The following is a 20,000-nucleotide window of genomic DNA, read 5'->3' on the forward strand; positions in this document are numbered from 1 at the left end:
ACATGTGATAAGGTATTAAATACACACTGGTATTAACTAACATGTGATAAGGTATTACATACACACTGGTGTTAACATGTGATAAGGTATTACATACACACTGGTATTAACATGTGATAAGGTATTACATACACACTGGTGTTAACTAACTAACATGTGATAAGGTATTACATACACACTGGTGTTAACATGTGATAAGGTATTACATACACACTGGTATTAACTAACATGTGATAAGGTATTACATACACACTGGTGTTAACATGTGATAAGGTATTAAATACACACTGGTATTAACTAACATGTGATAAGGTATTACATACACACTGGTGTTAACATGTGATAAGGTATTACATACCCACTGGTGTTAACTAACATGTGATAAGGTATTACATACCCACTGGTGTTAACTAACATGTGATAAGGTATTACATACCCACTGGTGTTAACATGTGATAAGGTATTACATACACACTGGTGTTAACTAACATGTGATAAGGTATTACATACCCACTGGTGTTAACTAACATGTGATAAGGTATTACATACCCACTGGTGTTAACTAACATGTGATAAGGTATTACATACCCACTGGTGTTAACATGTGATAAGGTATTACATACACACTGGTATTAACATGTGATAAGGTATTACATACACACTGGTGTTAACATGTGATAAGGTATTACATACCCACTGGTGTTAACTAACTAACATGTGGTAAGGTATTACATACACACTGGTGTTAACTAACATGTGATAAGGTATTACATACACACTGGTATTAACATGTGATACGGTATTACATACACACTGGTGTTAACTAACTAACATGTGGTAAGGTATTACATACACACTGGTGTTAACTAACATGTGATAAGGTATTACATACACACTGGTATTAACTAATTACATGTGATAAGGTATTACATACACACTGGTATTAACTAATTACATGTGATAAGGTATTACATACACACTGGTATTAACATGTGATAAGGTATTACATACACACTGGTGTTAACATGTGATAAGGTATTACATACACACTGGTGTTAACATGTGATAAGGTATTACATACACACTGGTATTAACATGTGATAAGGTATTACATACACACTGGTATTAACATGTGATAAGGTATTACATACACACTGGTGTTAACATGTGATAAGGTATTACATACACACTGGTGTTAACATGTGATAAGGTATTACATACACACTGGTATTAACATGTGATAAGGTATTACATACACACTGGTATTAACATGTGATAAGGTATTACATACACACTGGTGTTAACAAACATGTGATAAGGTATTACATACACACTGGTGTTAACAAACATGTGATAAGGTATTACATACACACTGGTGTTAACTAACATGTGGTAAGGTATTACATACACACTGGTGTTAACTAACATGTGATAAGGTATTACATACACACTGGTATTAACTAACTAACATGTGATAAGGTATTACATACACACTGGTGTTAACTAACTAACATGTGATAAGGTATTACATACACCCTGGTATTAACTAATTACATGTGAAAAGGTATTACATACACACTGGTATTAACATGTGATAAGGTATTACATACACACTGGTGTTAACATGTGATAAGGTATTACATACACACTGGTGTTAACATGTGATAAGGTATTACATACACACTGGTATTAACATGTGATAAGGTATTACATACACACTGGTGTTAACATGTGATAAGGTATTACATACACACTGGTATTAACATGTGATAAGGTATTACATACACACTGGTGTTAACATGTGATAAGGTATTACATACCCACTGGTGTTAACATGTGATAAGTTATTACATACACACTGGTGTTAACATGTGATAAGGTATTACATACACACTGGTGTTAACATGTGATAAGGTATTACATACCCACTGGTGTTAACATGTGATAAGTTATTACATACACACTGGTGCTAACATGTGATAAGGTATTACATACACACTGGTATTAACATGTGATAAGGTATTACTGTTGTATGACAGTGAATTCCCCCATGAGAGACGTAGTTATGTTGAATAGTGATGATCTTACGTTGGGCCTGAACCACATAGAAGGAGATGGGTTCAGTCCAGGATCCGTTGCCAGCCAGGGAGGTGGCTCTGACCCGGGCAGAGTAGTTACCAGGTCCTAGGTTACTGAGCCTGGCACCATGCTGCTCTCTATACAGCTGGCGAGACACACACTCGTGCTTCTCTGACTGGACAGACAGAGAGACACTGTTAGACTACTGCTTCTACAACACGGCTGCAGGTAGTGAGCTCTGCACTGAGCAGCTGTCCTGCATCACGCCAACATTACCGGGTTAAACCCCCGGCTGTCCTGCATCACACCAACATTACCGGGTTAAACCCCCGGCTGTCCTGCATCACACCAACATTACTGGGTTAACCCCCGGCTGTCCTGCATCACACCAACATTACTGGGTTAACCCCCCGGCTGTCCTGCATCACACCAACATTACCGGGTTAACCCCCGGCTGTCCTGCATCACACCAACATTACTGGGTTAACCCCCCGGCTGTCCTGCATCACACCAACATTACCGGGTTAACCCCCGGCTGTCCTGGTTAACCCCCCAGCTGTCCTGCATCACACCAACATTACCGGGTTAACCCCCGGCTGTCCTGCATCACACCAACATTACCGGGTTAACCCCCGGCTGTCCTGCATCATACCAACATTACTGGGTTAACCCTCCGGCTGTCCTGCATCACACCAACATTACCGGGTTAACCCTCCGGCTGTCCTGCATCACACCAACATTACCGGGTTAACCCCCGGCTGTCCTGCATCACACCAACATTACCGGGTTAACCCCCGGCTGTCCTGCATCACACCAACATTACCGGGTTAAACCCCCGGCTGTCCTGCATCACGCCAACATTACCGGGTTAACCCTCCGGCTGTCCTGCATCACACCAACATTACCGGGTTAACCCTCCGGCTGTCCTGCATCACACCAACATTACTGGGTAAACCCCCGGCTGTCCTGCATCACACCAACATTACTGGGTTAACCCCCGGCTGTCCTGCATCATACCAACATTACTGGGTTAACCCTCCGGCTGTCCTGCATCACACCAACATTACCGGGTTAACCCTCCGGCTGTCCTGCATCACACCAACATTACTGGGTTAACCCCCGGCTGTCCTGCATCACACCAACATTACCGGGTTAACCCCCCGGCTGTCCTGCATCACACCAACATTACCGGGTTAACCCCCGGCTGTCCTGCATCACACCAACATTACTGGGTTAACCCCCGGCTGTCCTGCATCACACCAACATTACCGGGTTAAACCCCCGGCTGTCCTGCATCACGCCAACATTACCGGGTTAACCCTCCGGCTGTCCTGCATCACACCAACATTACCCGGTTAACCCCCGGCTGTCCTGCATCACACCAACATTACTGGGTTAACCCCCGGCTGTCCTGCATCACACCAACATTACTGGGTTAACCCCCGGCTGTCCTGCATCACACCAACATTACCGGGTTAACCCCCGGCTGTCCTGCATCACACCAACATTACCGGGTTAACCCCCGGCTGTCCTGCATCACACCAACATTACTGGGTTAACCCCCCAGGCTGTCCTGCATCACACCAACATTACTGGGTTAACCCCCGGCTGTCCTGCATCACACCAACATTACCGGGTTATCCCCCCAGGCTGTCCTGCATCATACCAACATTACTGGGTTAACCCCCGGCTGTCCTGCATCACACCAACATTACCGGGTTAACCCCCGGCTGTCCTGCATCACACCAACATTACTGGGTTAACCCCCGGCTGTCCTGCATCACACCAACATTACTGGGTTAACCCCCGGCTGTCCTGCATCACACCAACATTACCGGGTTATCCCCCCAGGCTGTCCTGCATCATACCAACATTACTGGGTTAACCCCCGGCTGTCCTGCATCACACCAACATTACCGGGTTAACCCCCGGCTGTCCTGCATCACACCAACATTACTGGGTTAACCCTCCGGCTGTCCTGCATCACACCAACATTACCGGGTTAACCCCCGGCTGTCCTGCATCACACCAACATTACCGGGTTATCCCCCCCGGCTGTCCTGCATCACACCAACATTACCGGGTTAACCCCCGGCTGTCCTGCATCACACCAACATTACCGGGTTAACCCCCGGCTGTCCTGCATCACACCAACATTACTGGGTTAACCCCCGGCTGTCCTGCATCACACCACCATTACTGGGTTAACCCCCGGCTGTCCTGCATCACACCAACATTACTGGGTTAACCCCCTGTACAATGTCAACTACCAGTGATCATCCTCACCACCACTGAGAAGGGAACAGTGGAGAGGTGTGTCTCTTACCTCAGTGCCCAGTCTGAACTTGATCTCATACATGAGGATGAGTGCGTTGGGGGACGAGGGTTCAGGCCAGCGGAGGAACACAGAATCATCCTCTCCAGTCCAGATCACTGGGCCTGGGATGTCATCCGCCTTCTCTGTAGGTACGAGACATTACACAACATGTTACATACGGACCAGTCCAGATCACTGGGCCTGGGATGTCATCCGCCTTCTCTGTAGGTACGGGAGCAGGTTAGTTCTGAATGCAGGATAGTGGAGTTAGCCCTGAGTTAGCCTGCCCCAGAGCAGGTTAGTTCTGAATGCAGGATAGTGGAGTTAGCCCTGAGTTAGCCTGCCCCAGAGCAGGTTAGTTCTGAATGCAGGATAGTGGAGTTAGCCTGCCCTGGAGCAGGTTAGTTCTGAATGCAGGATAGTGGAGTTAGCCCTGCGTTAGCCTGCCCTGGAGCAGGTTAGTTCTGAATGCAGGATAGTGGAGTTAGCCTGCCCTGGAGCAGGTTAGTTCTGAATGCAGGATAGTGGAGTTAGCCCTGCGTTAGCCTGCCCTGGAGCAGGTTAGTTCTGAATGCAGGATAGTGGAGTTAGCCTGCCCTGGAGCAGGTTAGTTCTGAATGCAGGATAGTGGAGTTAGCCCTGCGTTAGCCTGCCCTGGAGCAGGTTAGTTCTGAATGCAGGATAGTGGAGTTAGCCTGCCCTGGAGCAGGTTAGTTCTGAATACAGGATAGTGGAGTTAGCCTGCCCCAGAGCAGGTTAGTTCTGAATGCAGGATAGTGGAGTTAGCCCTGAGTTAGCCTGCCCTGGAGCAGGTTAGTTCTGAATGCAGGATAGTGGAGTTAGCCCTGAGTTAGCCTGGCCTGGAGCAGGTTAGTTCTGAATGCAGGATAGTGGACTTAGCCTTGAGTTAGCCTGCCCTGGAGCAGGTTAGTTCTGAATGCAGGATAGTGGAGTTAGCCTGCCCCAGAGCAGGTTAGTTCTGAATGCAGGATAGTGGACTTAGCCCTGAGTTAGCCTGCCCTGGAGCAGGTTAGTTCAGAATGATTGGTTGCCATAGAAATGTACCTGCCTAAAAGTTGAGCCATTTTCGTCCGACCAGTTATCCCGAGTTGAACTCTGAGTTGATCAAAGTTACCTCGCTAACTCCTCAAACCTGCTTCGTAGGAAACCCCTCAAACCTGCTTCGTAGGATACCCCTCAAACCTGCTTCGTAGGATACCCCTCAAACCTGCTTCGTAGGATACCCCTCAAACCTGCTTCGCAGGATACTCCTCAAACCTGCTTCGTAGGATACCCCTCAGTTCCAATGAACATATGTTAAATCAGTGTCAGTCATAAAATACAGACTAGTAGCGATGACAATATATGACATGATAATGCACATGAATTCACCTCAAGCAAACCAGAAAAGTGTCAGGCATCAAGACGAACTCTGCTGAGTAACTGAACTCATTCTATGGGAATGTTTCAATCTCTACTGTATAATGAAGGAGAGACGAGGGAGCAGTACGAACCTGCAGGGAGAGACGAGGGAGCAGTACGAACCTGCAGGGAGAGACGAGGGAGCAGTACGAACCTGCAGGGAGAGACGAGGGAGCAGTACGAACCTGCAGGGAGAGACGAGGGAGCAGCACCTGCGGGAGGCGGGGAGCGACCTGCAGGGAGAGACGAGGGAGCGACCGCTGGGAGGCGAGGGAGCGCCTGCAGGGAGAGACGAGGGAGCGGAGCGACCTGCTGGGAGAGACGGGGAGCGGAGCGAACCTGCAGGGAGAGACGAGGGAGCGAACCTGCGGGGGTGAGGGAGAGACGAGGGAGCGAACCTGCAGGGAGAGACGAGGGAGCGGAGCGAACCTGCAGGGAGAGACGGGGAGCGGAGCGAACCTGCAGGGAGAGACGAGGGCGGAGCGAACCTGCAGGGAGAGACGAGGGAGCGAGCGACCTGGGGGGCGAGGGGCGGACCGCGGGAGAGCGAGGGAGCGAACCTGCAGGGAGAGACGAGGGAGCGAACCTGCAGGGAGAGACGAGGGGCGACCGCAGGGGGTACGAACCTGCAGGGAGAGACGAGGGAGCAGTACGAACCTGCAGGGAGAGACGAGGGAGCAGTACCAAACCTGCAGGGAGAGACGAGGGAGCAGTACGAACCTGCAGGGAGAGACGAGGGAGCAGTACGAACCTGCAGGGAGAGACGAGGGAGCAGTACGAACCTGCAGGGAGAGACGAGGGAGCAGTACGAACCTGCAGGGAGAGACGAGGGAGCAGTACGAACCTGCAGGGAGAGACGAGGGAGCACTACGAACCTGCAGGTTTGGTCCTGGAGAAGACGAACTCTGCCGCGCTGCAGCGTTTCACCTGCTTGTTACAGGCGTGGATGTCGATCCGGTAAACCGTGAACGGTTGCAGGCCAGATATCTGCAGCTCCCGCTCGCTGACTGCCCACTCCACGAAGTCATACTCCCTGTCCGCTAACTCTGCCTCTGTAGCGTTGGCCCAAAGGTCAGGGGACGTGGCGTTAGGGTAGGTGGTCACACCACGGCGGACGGTACGGTTAGCCACGCCAAACAGATCCCGACGACGCCGGTCTGGAGGTCTGGAGGAGAGGGAGAGAGAGCAGAGGGATGTGGGAGTGACAATCACAGTCGTCCAAACACTGACAATACACCAGTCAACAAATAACCTGTGGTAGAATCCTTCCACTGGTGAACACGGCTTTGACTGACAATACACCAGTCAACAAATAACCTGTGGTGGAATCCTTCCACTGGTGAACACGGCTTTGACTGACAATACACCAGTCAACAAATACCCTGTGGTGGAATCCTTTCACTGGTAAACACGGCTTTGACTGACGATACACCAGTCAACAAATACCCTGTGGTGGAATCCTTTCACTGGTGAACACGGCTTTGACTAACAATACACCAGTCAACAAATACCCTGTGGTGGAATCCTTTCACTGCTAAACACGGCTTTGACTAACAATACACCAGTCAACAAATACCCTGTGGTGGAATCCTTTCACTGGTAAACACAGCTTTGACTAACAATACACCAGTCAACAAATACCCTGTGGTGGAAACCTTTCACTGGTAAACACGGCTTTGACTAACAATACACCAGTCAACAAATAACCTGTGGTGGAATCCTTCCACTGGTAAACACGGCTTTGATGTGAAGCAGTAGAGGACTGTTCAGTTAGATCTCCCTCTATTACATTGATCCAGTCGGTCCTGTTGCTTCAGGGGATCTCCCTCCTCTATTACATTGATCCAGTCAGTCCTGTTGCTTCAGGGGACCTCCCTCCTCTATTACATTGATCCAGTCAGTCCTGTTGCTTCAGGGGATCTCCCTCCTCTATTACATTGACCCAGTCAGTCCTGTTGCTTCAGGGGATCTCCCTCCTCTATTACATTGATCCAGTCAGTCCTGTTGCTTCAGGGGATCTCCCTCCTCTATTACATTGATCCAGTCGGTCCTGTTGCTTCAGGGGATCTCCCTCCTCTATTACATTGATCCAGTCAGTCCTGTTGCTTCAGGGGATCTCCCTCCTCTATTACATTGATCCAGTCAGTCCTGTTGCTTCAGGGGATCTCCCTCCTCTATTACATTGATCCAGTCAGTCCTGTTGCTTCAGGGGATCTCCCTCCTCTATTACATTGATCCAGTCAGTCTTGTTGCTTCAGGGGATCTCCCTCTATTACATTGATCCAGTCAGTCCTGTTGCTTCAGGGGATCTCCCTCCTCTATTACATTGATCCAGTCAGTCCTGTTGCTTCAGGGGATCTCCCTCCTCTATTACATTGATCCAGTCAGTCCTGTTGCTTCAGGGGATCTCCCTCCTCTATTACATTGATCCAGTCAGTCCTGTTGCTTCAGGGGATCTCCCTCCTCTATTACATTGATCCAGTCAGTCCTGTTGCTTCAGGGGATCTCCCTCTATTACATTGATCCAGTCAGTCCTGTTGTTTCAGGGGATCTCCCTCCTCTATTACATTGATCCAGTCAGTCCTGTTGCTTCAGGGGATCTCCCTCCTCTATTACATTGATCCAGTCAGTCCTGTTGCTTCAGGGGATCTCCCTCCTCTATTACATTGATCCAGTCAGTCCTGTTGCTTCAGGGGATCTCCCTCCTCTATTACATTGATCCAGTCAGTCCTGTTGCTTCAGGGGATCTCCCTCCTCTATTACATTGATCCAGTCAGTCCTGTTGCTTCAGGGGATCTCCCTCCTCTATTACATTGATCCAGTCAGTCCTGTTGCTTCAGGGGATCTCCCTCCTCTATTACATTGATCCAGTCAGTCCTGTTGCTTCAGGGGATCTCCCTCCTCTATTACATTGATCCAGTCAGTCCTGTTGCTTCAGGGGATCTCCCTCCTCTATTACATTGATCCAGTCAGTCCTGTTGCTTCAGGGGATCTCCCTCCTCTATTACATTGATCCAGTCAGTCCTGTTGTTTCAGGGGATCTCCCTCTATTACATTGATCCAGTCGGTCCTGTTGCTTCAGGGGATCTCCCTCCTCTATTACATTGATCCAGTCAGTCTTGTTGCTTCAGGGGATCTCCCTCTATTACATTGATCCAGTCAGTCCTGTTGTTTCAGGGGATCTCCCTCCTCTATTACATTGATCCAGTCAGTCCTGTTGCTTCAGGGGATCTCCCTCCTCTATTACATTGATCCAGTCAGTCCTGTTGCTTCAGGGGATCTCCCTCTATTACATTGATCCAGTCAGTCCTGTTGCTTCAGGGGATCTCCCTCCTCTATTACATTGATCCAGTCAGTCCTGTTGCTTCAGGGGATCTCCCTCCTCTATTACATTGATCCAGTCAGTCCTGTTGCTTCAGGGGATCTCCCTCCTCTATTACATTGATCCAGTCAGTCCTGTTGCTTCAGGGGATCTCCCTCCTCTATTACATTGATCCAGTCAGTCCTGTTGCTTCAGGGGATCTCCCTCCTCTATTACATTGATCCAGTCGGTCCTGTTGCTTCAGGGGATCTCCCTCCTCTATTACATTGATCCAGTCAGTCCTGTTGCTTCAGGGGATCTCCCTCCTCTATTACATTGATCCAGTCAGTCCTGTTGTTTCAGGGGATCTCCCTCCTCTATTACATTGATCCAGTCAGTCCTGTTGCTTCAGGGGATCTCCCTCCTCTATTACATTGATCCAGTCAGTCCTGTTGCTTCAGGGGATCTCCCTCTATTACATTGATCCAGTCGGTCCTGTTGCTTCAAGGGATCTCCCTCCTCTATTACATTGATCCAGTCAGTCCTGTTGCTTCAGGGGATCTCCCTCCTCTATTACATTGATCCAGTCAGTCCTGTTGCTTCAGGGGATCTCCCTCCTCTATTACATTGATCCAGTCAGTCCTGTTGCTTCAGGGGATCTCCCTCCTCTATTACATTGATCCAGTCAGTCCTGTTGCTTCAGGGGATCTCCCTCCTTCTATTACATTGATCCAGTCAGTCCTGTTGCTTCAGGGGATCTCCCTCCTCTATTACATTGATCCAGTCAGTCCTGTTGCTTCAGGGGATCTCCCTCCTCTATTACATTGATCCAGTCAGTCCTGTTGCTTCAGGGGATCTCCCTCTATTACATTGATCCAGTCGGTCCTGTTGCTTCAGGGGATCTCCCTCCTCTATTACATTGATCCAGTCAGTCCTGTTGCTTCAGGGGATCTCCCTCCTCTATTACATTGATCCAGTCAGTCCTGTTGCTTCAGGGGATCTCCCTCTATTACATTGATCCAGTCGGTCCTGTTGCTTCAGGGGATCTCCCTCCTCTATTACATTGATCCAGTCAGTCCTGTTGCTTCAGGGGATCTCCCTCCTCTATTACATTGATCCAGTCAGTCCTGTTGCTTCAGGGGATCTCCCTCCTCTATTACATTGATCCAGTCAGTCCTGTTGCTTCAGGGGATCTCCCTCCTCTATTACATTGATCCAGTCAGTCCTGTTGCTTCAGTTCTACCCAGGTGTGTGTTACGGCCTGTGGTCTGCTTACCTGGGGGTAAAGATGGAGTTGTGTAAGAAGTTCTCAAAGACTTTTCTGTAGGAAGCGTCAGCTGCCTCTGCCTCCAGGTCTCCTACAGATTTAGGACAGGGACAGCACGGACCCTTGTCCCCCCCACCAACGTCTGGTTTAGTAGGCTTCAGGTCCTCCTCCATGTCAGTCAACCCGGTAGCAGCTATACGCACCGGGGTCTTCAGTTCTGAGGAGAGAGAGGAGGGGTTAGGGTGGAGGGGGTTAGGGTGTAGGAGACAGTCAACCAGGTAGCAGCTATACGGACCGGGGTCTTCAGTTCTGAGGAGAGAGAGGAGGGGTTAGGGTGGAGGGGGTTAGGGTGGAGGGGGTTAGGGTGGAGGGGTCAGGGTGGAGGGGTCAGGGTGGAGGGGTTAGGGTGGAGGGGTCAGGGTGGAGGGGTCAGGGTGGAGGGGTCAGGGTGGAGGGGTCAGGGTGGAGGGGTCAGGGTGGAGGGGTCAGGGTGGAGGGGTCAGGGGTTAGGGTGGAGGGGTTAGGGTGGAGGGGTTAGGGTGGAGGGGTTAGGGTGGAGGGGTCAGGGTGGAGGGGTCAGAGTGGAGGGGTTAGGGTGGAGGGTTCAGGGTGGAGGGGTTAGGGTGGAGGGGTTAGGGTGGAGGGGTCAGGGTGGAGGGGTTAGGGTGGAGGGGTCAGGGTGGAGGGGTCAGGGTGGAGGTGTCAGGGTACTGACCTTTAGAACAGTAGTTGTGTTGGTACAGCTCTCTGTCTTCAGTCTGTTGTTGCCAGCGGACCAGGTAGTAGGGGTCAGGGTGGAGGAGGGGTGGAGGGGTTAGGGTGGAGGGGTCAGGGTGGAGGGGTTAGGGTGGAGGGGTCAGGGTGGAGGGGTTAGGGTACTGACCTTTAGAACAGTAGTTGTGTTGGTACAGCTCTCTGTCTTCAGTCTGTTGTTAGTAGGGGTCAGGGTGGAGGGGTCAGGGTGGAGGGGTCAGGGTGGAGGGGGTTAGGGTGGAGGGGTTAGGGTACTGACCTTTAGAACAGTAGTTGTGTTGGTACAGCTCTCTGTCTTCAGTCTGTTGTTGCCAGCGGACCAGGTAGTAGGGGTCGTCCCCGTTGGGGGAGGCAGGGGGAGACCAGCGGACCACCAGGTTAGTAGAGGAGTTAGAGTACGTTCTCACATCCAGGGGCATGGACGGCTCTACAGGAAACAGATATTATATTAAAACAGTTCTCACATCCAGGGGCAGGGACGGCTCTACAGGAAACAGATATTATATTAAAACAGTTCTCACATCCAGGGGCAGGGACGGCTCTACAGGAAACAGATATTATATTAAAACAGTTCTCACATCCAGGGGCATGGACGGCTCTACAGGAAACAGATATTATATTAAAACAGTTCTCACATCCAGGGACGGCTCTACAGGAAACAGATATTATATTAAAACAGTTCTCACATCCAGGGGCATGGACGGCTCTACAGGAAACAGATTTATATTAAAACAGTTCTCACATCCAGGGACGGCTCTACAGGAAACAGATATTATATTAAAACAGTTCTCACATCCAGGGACGGCTCTACAGGAAACAGATATTATATTAAAACAGTTCTCACATCCAGGGGCATGGACGGCTCTACAGGAAACAGATTTATATTAAAACAGTTCTCACATCCAGGGACGGCTCTACAGGAAACAGATTTATATTAAAACAGTTCTCACATCCAGGGGCATGGACGGCTCTACAGGAAACAGATTTATATTAAAACAGTTCTCACATCCAGGGGCAGGGACGGCTCTACAGGAAACAGATATTATATTAAAACAGTTCTCACATCCAGGGGCAGGGACGGCTCTACAGGAAACAGATATTATATTAAAACAGTTCTCACATCCAGGGACGGCTCTACAGGAAACAGATATTATATTAAAACAGTTCTCACATCCAGGGGCAGGGACGGCTCTACAGGAAACAGATATTATATTAAAACAGTTCTCACATCCAGGGGCATGGACGGCTCTACAGGAAACAGACAGGAACAGAACGATTTAAAGATGGCAACTGGGCCTTGTGACAGACTAGTGTCCTGTCCAGGGAAGTACTTCCTAGAGCTCTGCTACCCAACCCCCCATATTATACATCGGGTCTGTTCTTTAATCAATACACCCACACCCACACCCCTACACCGAAACCCCTGTCCTTTACCTGAGGGGCTGGTTCTGATGTAGACTACTTCACTCTTGGCTCCCAGGATGTGTCTGTCCTCTACCACCAGAGTGATGGCCTTGACGTAGATGGCGTACTGGGTCCAGGGCTTGAGAGGGGACAGTAGAACCCCCGGGTCAGAATTCTTCTCCTGGGGAAGGTCTACATCCACCATGTTCCAACTGTTGGAGCCACAACCATCCTGGCCGTCAAACTCTGTGATGTTCTGGTACGCACTGGAGGAGAGAGAGACACATGGGTTAGAGGATGTTCTGGTACGCACTGGAGGAGAGAGAGACGCATGGGTTAGAGGATGTTCTGGTACGCACTGGAGGAGAGGGAGACACATGGGTTAGAGGATGTTCTGGTACGCACTGGAGGAGAGGGAGACACATGGGTTAGAGGATGTTCTGGTACGCACTGGAGGAGAGGGAGACACATGGGTTAGAGGATGTTCTGGTACGCACTGGAGGAGAGGGAGACACATGGGTTAGAGGATGTTCTGGTACGCACTGGAGGAGAGAGAGACGCATGGGTTAGAGGATGTTCTGGTACGCACTGGAGGAGAGGGAGACACATGGGTTAGAGGATGTTCTGGTACGCACTGGAGGAGAGGGAGACACATGGGTTAGAGGATGTTCTGGTACGCACTGGAGGAGAGGGAGACACATGGGTTAGAGGATGTTCTGGTACGCACTGGAGGAGAGGGAGACACATGGGTTAGAGGATGTTCTGGTACGCACTGGAGGAGAGGGAGACGCATGGGTTAGAGGATGAGAGGAAGTAGAGAGACTGATGGTTAGAGGATGTTCTAGGATATAGAGGAAGTAGAGAGACTGATGGGTTAGAGGATGTTCTATGATATAGAGGAAGTAGAGAGACTGATGGGTTAGAGGATGTTCTAGGATATAGAGGAAGTAGAGACAGACTGATGGGTTAGAGGATGTTCTAGGATATAGAGGAAGTAGAGAGACTGATGGTTAGAGGATGTTCTAGGATACAGAGGAAGTACAGACAGACTGATGGGTTAGAGGATGTTCTAGGATATAGAGGAAGTACAGACAGACTGATGGGTTAGAGGATGTTCTAGGATATAGAGGAGGTAGAGAGACTGATGGTTAGAGGATGTTCTAGGATATAGAGGAAGTAGAGAGACTGATGGTTAGAGGATGTTCTAGGATATAGAGGAAGTAGAGAGACTGATGGGTTAGAGGATGTTCTAGGATATAGAGGAAGTACAGACAGACTGATGGGTTAGAGGATGTTCTAGGATATAGAGGAAGTAGAGAGACTGATGGTTAGAGGATGTTCTAGGATATAGAGGAAGTAGAGAGACTGATGGTTAGAGGATGTTCTAGGATATAGAGGAAGTAGAGAGACTGATGGGTTAGAGGATGTTCTAGGATATAGAGGAAGTAGAGAGACTGATGGGTTAGAGGATGTTCTAGGATATAGAGGAAGTACAGACAGACTGATGGGTTAGAGGATGTTCTAGGATATAGAGGAAGTAGAGACAGACTGATGGGTTAGAGGATGTTCTAGGATATAGAGGAAGTAGAGAGACTGATGGGTTAGAGGATGTTCTAGGATATAGAGGAAGTACAGACAGACTGATGGGTTAGAGGATGTTCTAGGATATAGAGGAAGTAGAGACAGACTGATGGGTTAGAGGATGTTCTAGGATATAGAGGAAGTAGAGAGACTGATGGGTTAGAGGATGTTCTAGGATATAGAGGAAGTAGATAGACTGATGGTTAGAGGATGTTCTAGGATATAGAGGAAGTAGAGAGACTGATGGGTTAGAGGATGTTCTAGGATATAGAGGAAGTAGATAGACTGATGGGTTAGAGGATGTTCTAGGATATAGAGGAAGTACAGACAGACTGATGGGTTAGAGGATGTTCTAGGATATAGAGGAAGTAGATGCAGACTGATGGGTTAGAGGATGTTCTAGGATATAGAGGAAGTAGAGAGACTGATGGTTAGAGGATGTTCTAGGATACAGAGGAAGTACAGACAGACTGATGGGTTAGAGGATGTTCTAGGATATAGAGGAAGTAGAGAGACTGATGGTTAGAGGATGTTCTAGGATATAGAGGAAGTAGAGAGACTGATGGGTTAGAGGATGTTCTAGGATATAGAGGAAGTACAGACAGACTGATGGGTTAGAGGATGTTCTAGGATATAGAGGAAGTAGAGACAGACTGATGGGTTAGAGGATGTTCTAGGATATAGAGGAAGTAGAGAGACTGATGGGTTAGAGGATGTTCTAGGATATAGAGGAAGTAGATAGACTGATGGTTAGAGGATGTTCTAGGATATAGAGGAAGTAGAGAGACTGATGGGTTAGAGGATGTTCTAGGATATAGAGGAAGTAGATTACTGATGGGTTAGAGGATGTTCTAGGATATAGAGGAAGTACAGACAGACTGATGGGTTAGAGGATGTTCTAGGATATAGAGGAAGTAGATGCAGACTGATGGGTTAGAGGATGTTCTAGGATATAGAGGAAGTAGAGAGACTGATGGTTAGAGGATGTTCTAGGATACAGAGGAAGTACAGACAGACTGATGGGTTAGAGGATGTTCTAGGATATAGAGGAAGTACAGACATACTGATGGGTTAGAGGATGTTCTAGGATATAGAGGAAGTAGATGCAGACTGATGGGTTAGAGGATGTTCTAGGATATAGAGGAAGTAGAGAGACTGATGGGTTAGAGGATGTTCTAGGATATAGAGGAAGTAGAGAGACTGATGGGTTAGAGGATGTTCTAGGATATAGAGGAAGTAGAGAGACTGATGGGTTAGAGGATGTTCTAGGATATAGAGGAAGTAGAGAGACTGATGGGTTAGAGGATGTTCTAGGATATAGCGGAAGTAGAGAGACTGATGGGTTAGAGGATGTTCTAGGATACAGAGGAAGTACAGACATACTGATGGGTTAGAGGATGTTCTAGGATATAGAGGAAGTACAGACAGACTGATGGGTTAGAGGATGTTCTAGGATATAGAGGAAGTACAGACAGACTGATGGGTTAGAGGATGTTCTAGGATATAGAGGAAGTACAGACAGACTGATGGGTTAGAGGATGTTCTAGGATATAGAGGAAGTACAGACATACTGATGGGTTAGAGGATGTTCTAGGATATAGAGGAAGTAGAGAGACTGATGGTTAGAGGATGTTCTAGGATATAGAGGAAGTAGAGAGACTGATGGGTTAGAGGATGTTCTAGGATATAGAGGAAGTACAGACAGACTGATGGGTTAGAGGATGTTCTAGGATATAGAGGAAGTACAGACATACTGATGGGTTAGAGGATGTTCTAGGATATAGAGGAAGTACAGACATACTGATGGGTTAGAGGATGTTCTAGGATATAGAGGAAGTAGAGAGACTGATGGTTAGAGGATGTTCTAGGATATAGAGGAAGTAGAGAGACTGATGGGTTAGAGGATGTTCTAGGATATAGAGGAAGTAGAGAGACTGATGGGTTACAGGATGTTCTAGGATATAGAGGAAGTAGAGAGACTGACTGCAGAGTAACTTACGCCTCCTTGTAGTATAGTATGAATGAGATGAGGTCTCTATAGTCTGGGGGTCTGTAACGCTGCCAGGTCACTTTGATACGGTTAGACATCGTACTGTTGGACTTGAACCGCAGGATCTTACTCTCACCTGGTGAACACAACCAATCACACAACTTACACAGCCGGTTCACCTGGCAAACAATCACAACCACAGAGATGAGATCAAACCAGCCCATTACATTGTCTCAGTGGTGAGATCAAACCAGCCCGTTACATTGTCTCAGTGGTGAGATCAAACCAGCCCATTACATTGTCTCAGTGGTGAGATCAAACCAGCCCATTACATTGTCTCAGTGGTGAGATCAAACCAGCCCGTTACATTGTCTCAGTGGTGAGATCAAACCAGCCCGTTACATTGTCTCAGTGGTGAGATCAAACCAGCCCGTTACATTGTCTCAGTGGTGAGATCAAACCAGCCCGTTACATTGTCTCAGTGGTGAGATCAAACCAGCCCATTACATTGACATGCATGACATTTTGATCAGTTTAACACTTTTTTAGTTACTACATGATTCCATGTGTGTTATTTCATAGTGTTGATGTCTTCACTATAATTCTACAATGTAGAAAATAGCTCAAATAAAGAAAACCCCTTGAATGAGTAGGTGTCCAAACTTGACTGGTACTATATGTAGTAACTAAAAATGTATAATATAAAGTATAGTATCATAGAACTGTATAGTATAATATATAGTATCATAGAACTGTATAGTATAATATATAGTATCATAGAACTGTATAGTATAATATATAGTATCATAGAACTGTATAGTATAATATATAGTATCATAGAACTGTATAGTCAAATATATAGTATCATAGAACTGCATAGTCAAATATATAGTATCATAGAACTGCATAGTATAATAGAACTGTATAGTATAATATATAGTATCATAGAACTGTATAGTATAAAGTATAGTATCATAGAGCTATATAGTATAATATATAGTATCATAGAACTGTATAGTCAAATATATAGTATCATAGAACTGCATAGTCAAATATATAGTATCATAGAACTGCATAGTATAATAAAGTATAGTATAATAGAACTGTATAGTATAATATATAGTATCATAGAACTGTATAGTATAAAGTATAGTATCATAGAGCTATATAGTATAATATATAGTATCATAGAACTGTATAGTATAAAGTATAGTATCATAGAGCTATATAGTATAATATATAGTATCATAGAACTGTATAGTATAAAGTATAGTATCATAGAGCTATATAGTCAAATATATAGTATCATAGAACTGTATAGTCAAATATATAGTATCATAGAACTGTATAGTATAATATATAGTATCATAGAACTGTATAGTATAATATATAGTATCATAGAACTGTATAGTCAAATATATAGTATCATAGAACTGCATAGTCAAATATATAGTATCATAGAACTGCATAGTATAATAGAACTGTATAGTATAATATATAGTATCATAGAACTGTATAGTATAAAGTATAGTATCATAGAGCTATATAGTATAATATATAGTATCATAGAACTGTATAGTCAAATATATAGTATCATAGAACTGCATAGTCAAATATATAGTATCATAGAACTGCATAGTATAATAAAGTATAGTATAATAGAACTGTATAGTATAATATATAGTATCATAGAACTGTATAGTATAAAGTATAGTATCATAGAGCTATATAGTATAATATATAGTATCATAGAACTGTATAGTATAAAGTATAGTATCATAGAGCTATATAGTATAATATATAGTATCATAGAACTGTATAGTATAAAGTATAGTATCATAGAGCTATATAGTATAATATATAGTATCATAGAACTGTATAGTCAAATATATAGTATCATAGAACTGCATAGTCAAATATATAGTATCATAGAACTGCATAGTATAATAAAGTATAGTATAATAGAACTGTATAGTATAATATATAGTATCATAGAACTGTATAGTATAAAGTATAGTATCATAGAGCTATATAGTATAATATATAGTATCATAGAACTGTATAGTATAAAGTATAGTATCATAGAGCTATATAGTATAATATATAGTATCATAGAACTGTATAGTATAATAAAGTATAGTATCATAGAACTGTATAGTATAATATATAGTATCATAGAACTGTATAGTCAAATATATAGTATCATAGAACTGCATAGTATAATAAAGTATAGTATAATAGAACTGTATAGTATAATAAAGTATAGTATCATAGAACTGTATAGTATAAAGTATAGTATCATAGAGCTATATAGTATAATATATAGTATCATAGAACTGTATAGTATAATAAAGTATAGTATCATAGAACTGTATAGTATAATAAAGTATAATATAATAGAGCTGTATAGTATAATATAATAGAGCTGTATAGTATAAAGTATAGTATCATAGCACTGTATAGTATAATAAAGTATAGTATCATAGAACTGTATAGTATAAAGTATAGTATCATAGCACTGTATAGTATAATATATAGTATCATAGAACTGTATAGTATAAAGTATAGTATCATAGCACTGTATAGTATAATATATAGTATCATAGAGCTGTATAGTATAATATATAGTATCATAGAACTGTATAGTATAATAAAGTATAGTATCATAGCACTGTATAGTATAATATATAGTATCATAGAACTGTATAGTATAAAGTATAGTATCATAGCACTGTATAGTATAATATATAGTATCATAGAACTGTATAGTATAATAAAGTATAGTATCATAGCACTGTATAGTATAATATATAGTATCATAGAACTGTATAGTATAATAAAGTATAGTATCATAGCACTGTATAGTATAATATATAGTATCATAGAACTGTATAGTATAATAAAGTATAGTATCATAGAACTGTATAGTATAATATATAGTATCATAGAACTGTATAGTATAAAGTATAGTATCATAGAGATGTTAAATATAAAGTATCGATTCATAGACCTGTATAGTACAGTATAACATAAAGTATCGCACAGCTAGCTCGGTCTCCGTTGTTCCTGACCTGTATAGTACAGTATAACATAAAGTATCGCACAGCTAGCTCGGTCTCCGTTGTTCCTGACCTGTATAGTACAGTATAACATAAAGTATCGTACAGCTAGCTCGGTCTCCGTTGTTCCTGACCTGTATAGTACAGTATAACATAAAGTATCGCACAGCTAGCTCGGTCTCCGTTGTTCCTGACCTGTATAGTACAGTATAACAAAGTATCGCACAGCTAGCTCGGTCTCCGTTGTTCCTGACCTGTATAGTACAGTATAACATAAAGTATCGCACAGCTAGCTCGGTCTCCGTTGTTCCTGACCTGTATAGTACAGTATAACATAAAGTATCGCACAGCTAGCTCGGTCTCCGTTGTTCCTGACCTGTATAGTACAGTATAACATAAAGTATCGCACAGCTAGCTCGGTCTCCGTTGTTCCTGACCTGTATAGTACAGTATAACATAAAGTATCGCACAGCTAGCTCGGTCTCCGTTGTTCCTGACCTGTATAGTACAGTATAACATAAAGTATCGCACAGCTAGCTCGGTCTCCGTTGTTCCTGACCTGTATAGTACAGTATAACATAAAGTATCGCACAGCTAGCTCGGTCTCCGTTGTTCCTGACCTGTATAGTACAGTATAACATAAAGTATCGCACAGCTAGCTCGGTCTCCGTTGTTCCTGACCTGTATAGTACAGTATAACATAAAGTATCGCACAGCTAGCTCGGTCTCCGTTGTTCCTGACCTGTATAGTACAGTATAACATAAAGTATCGCACAGCTAGCTCGGTCTCCGTTGTTCCTGACCTGTATAGTACAGTATAACATAAA

At 45.0% G+C, this 20,000-nt stretch overlaps 1 protein-coding gene across 1 annotated transcript in view; it reads right to left on the reverse strand.

Annotated features, from left to right (window-relative positions):
- Window positions 1-20,000, reverse strand: part of LOC139575134 (insulin-like growth factor 1 receptor) — an 81,807-nt gene that overhangs the window by 27,392 nt on the left and 34,415 nt on the right. The window contains exons 6-12 of the mRNA XM_071400137.1: window positions 16,124-16,250; window positions 12,574-12,809; window positions 11,399-11,566; window positions 10,396-10,603; window positions 6,694-6,983; window positions 4,406-4,539; window positions 2,089-2,254 (exon numbers count right to left, since the gene is read on the reverse strand). Of these exons, the coding sequence (XP_071256238.1) occupies window positions 2,089-2,254; window positions 4,406-4,539; window positions 6,694-6,983; window positions 10,396-10,603; window positions 11,399-11,566; window positions 12,574-12,809; window positions 16,124-16,250 (1,329 nt within the window). The remainder of the gene's footprint in view (window positions 1-2,088; window positions 2,255-4,405; window positions 4,540-6,693; window positions 6,984-10,395; window positions 10,604-11,398; window positions 11,567-12,573; window positions 12,810-16,123; window positions 16,251-20,000) is intronic.

This window comes from Salvelinus alpinus, chromosome 5 (assembly GCF_045679555.1).
Source record: "Salvelinus alpinus chromosome 5, SLU_Salpinus.1, whole genome shotgun sequence".
Lineage (NCBI taxonomy): Eukaryota > Metazoa > Chordata > Actinopteri > Salmoniformes > Salmonidae > Salvelinus > Salvelinus alpinus.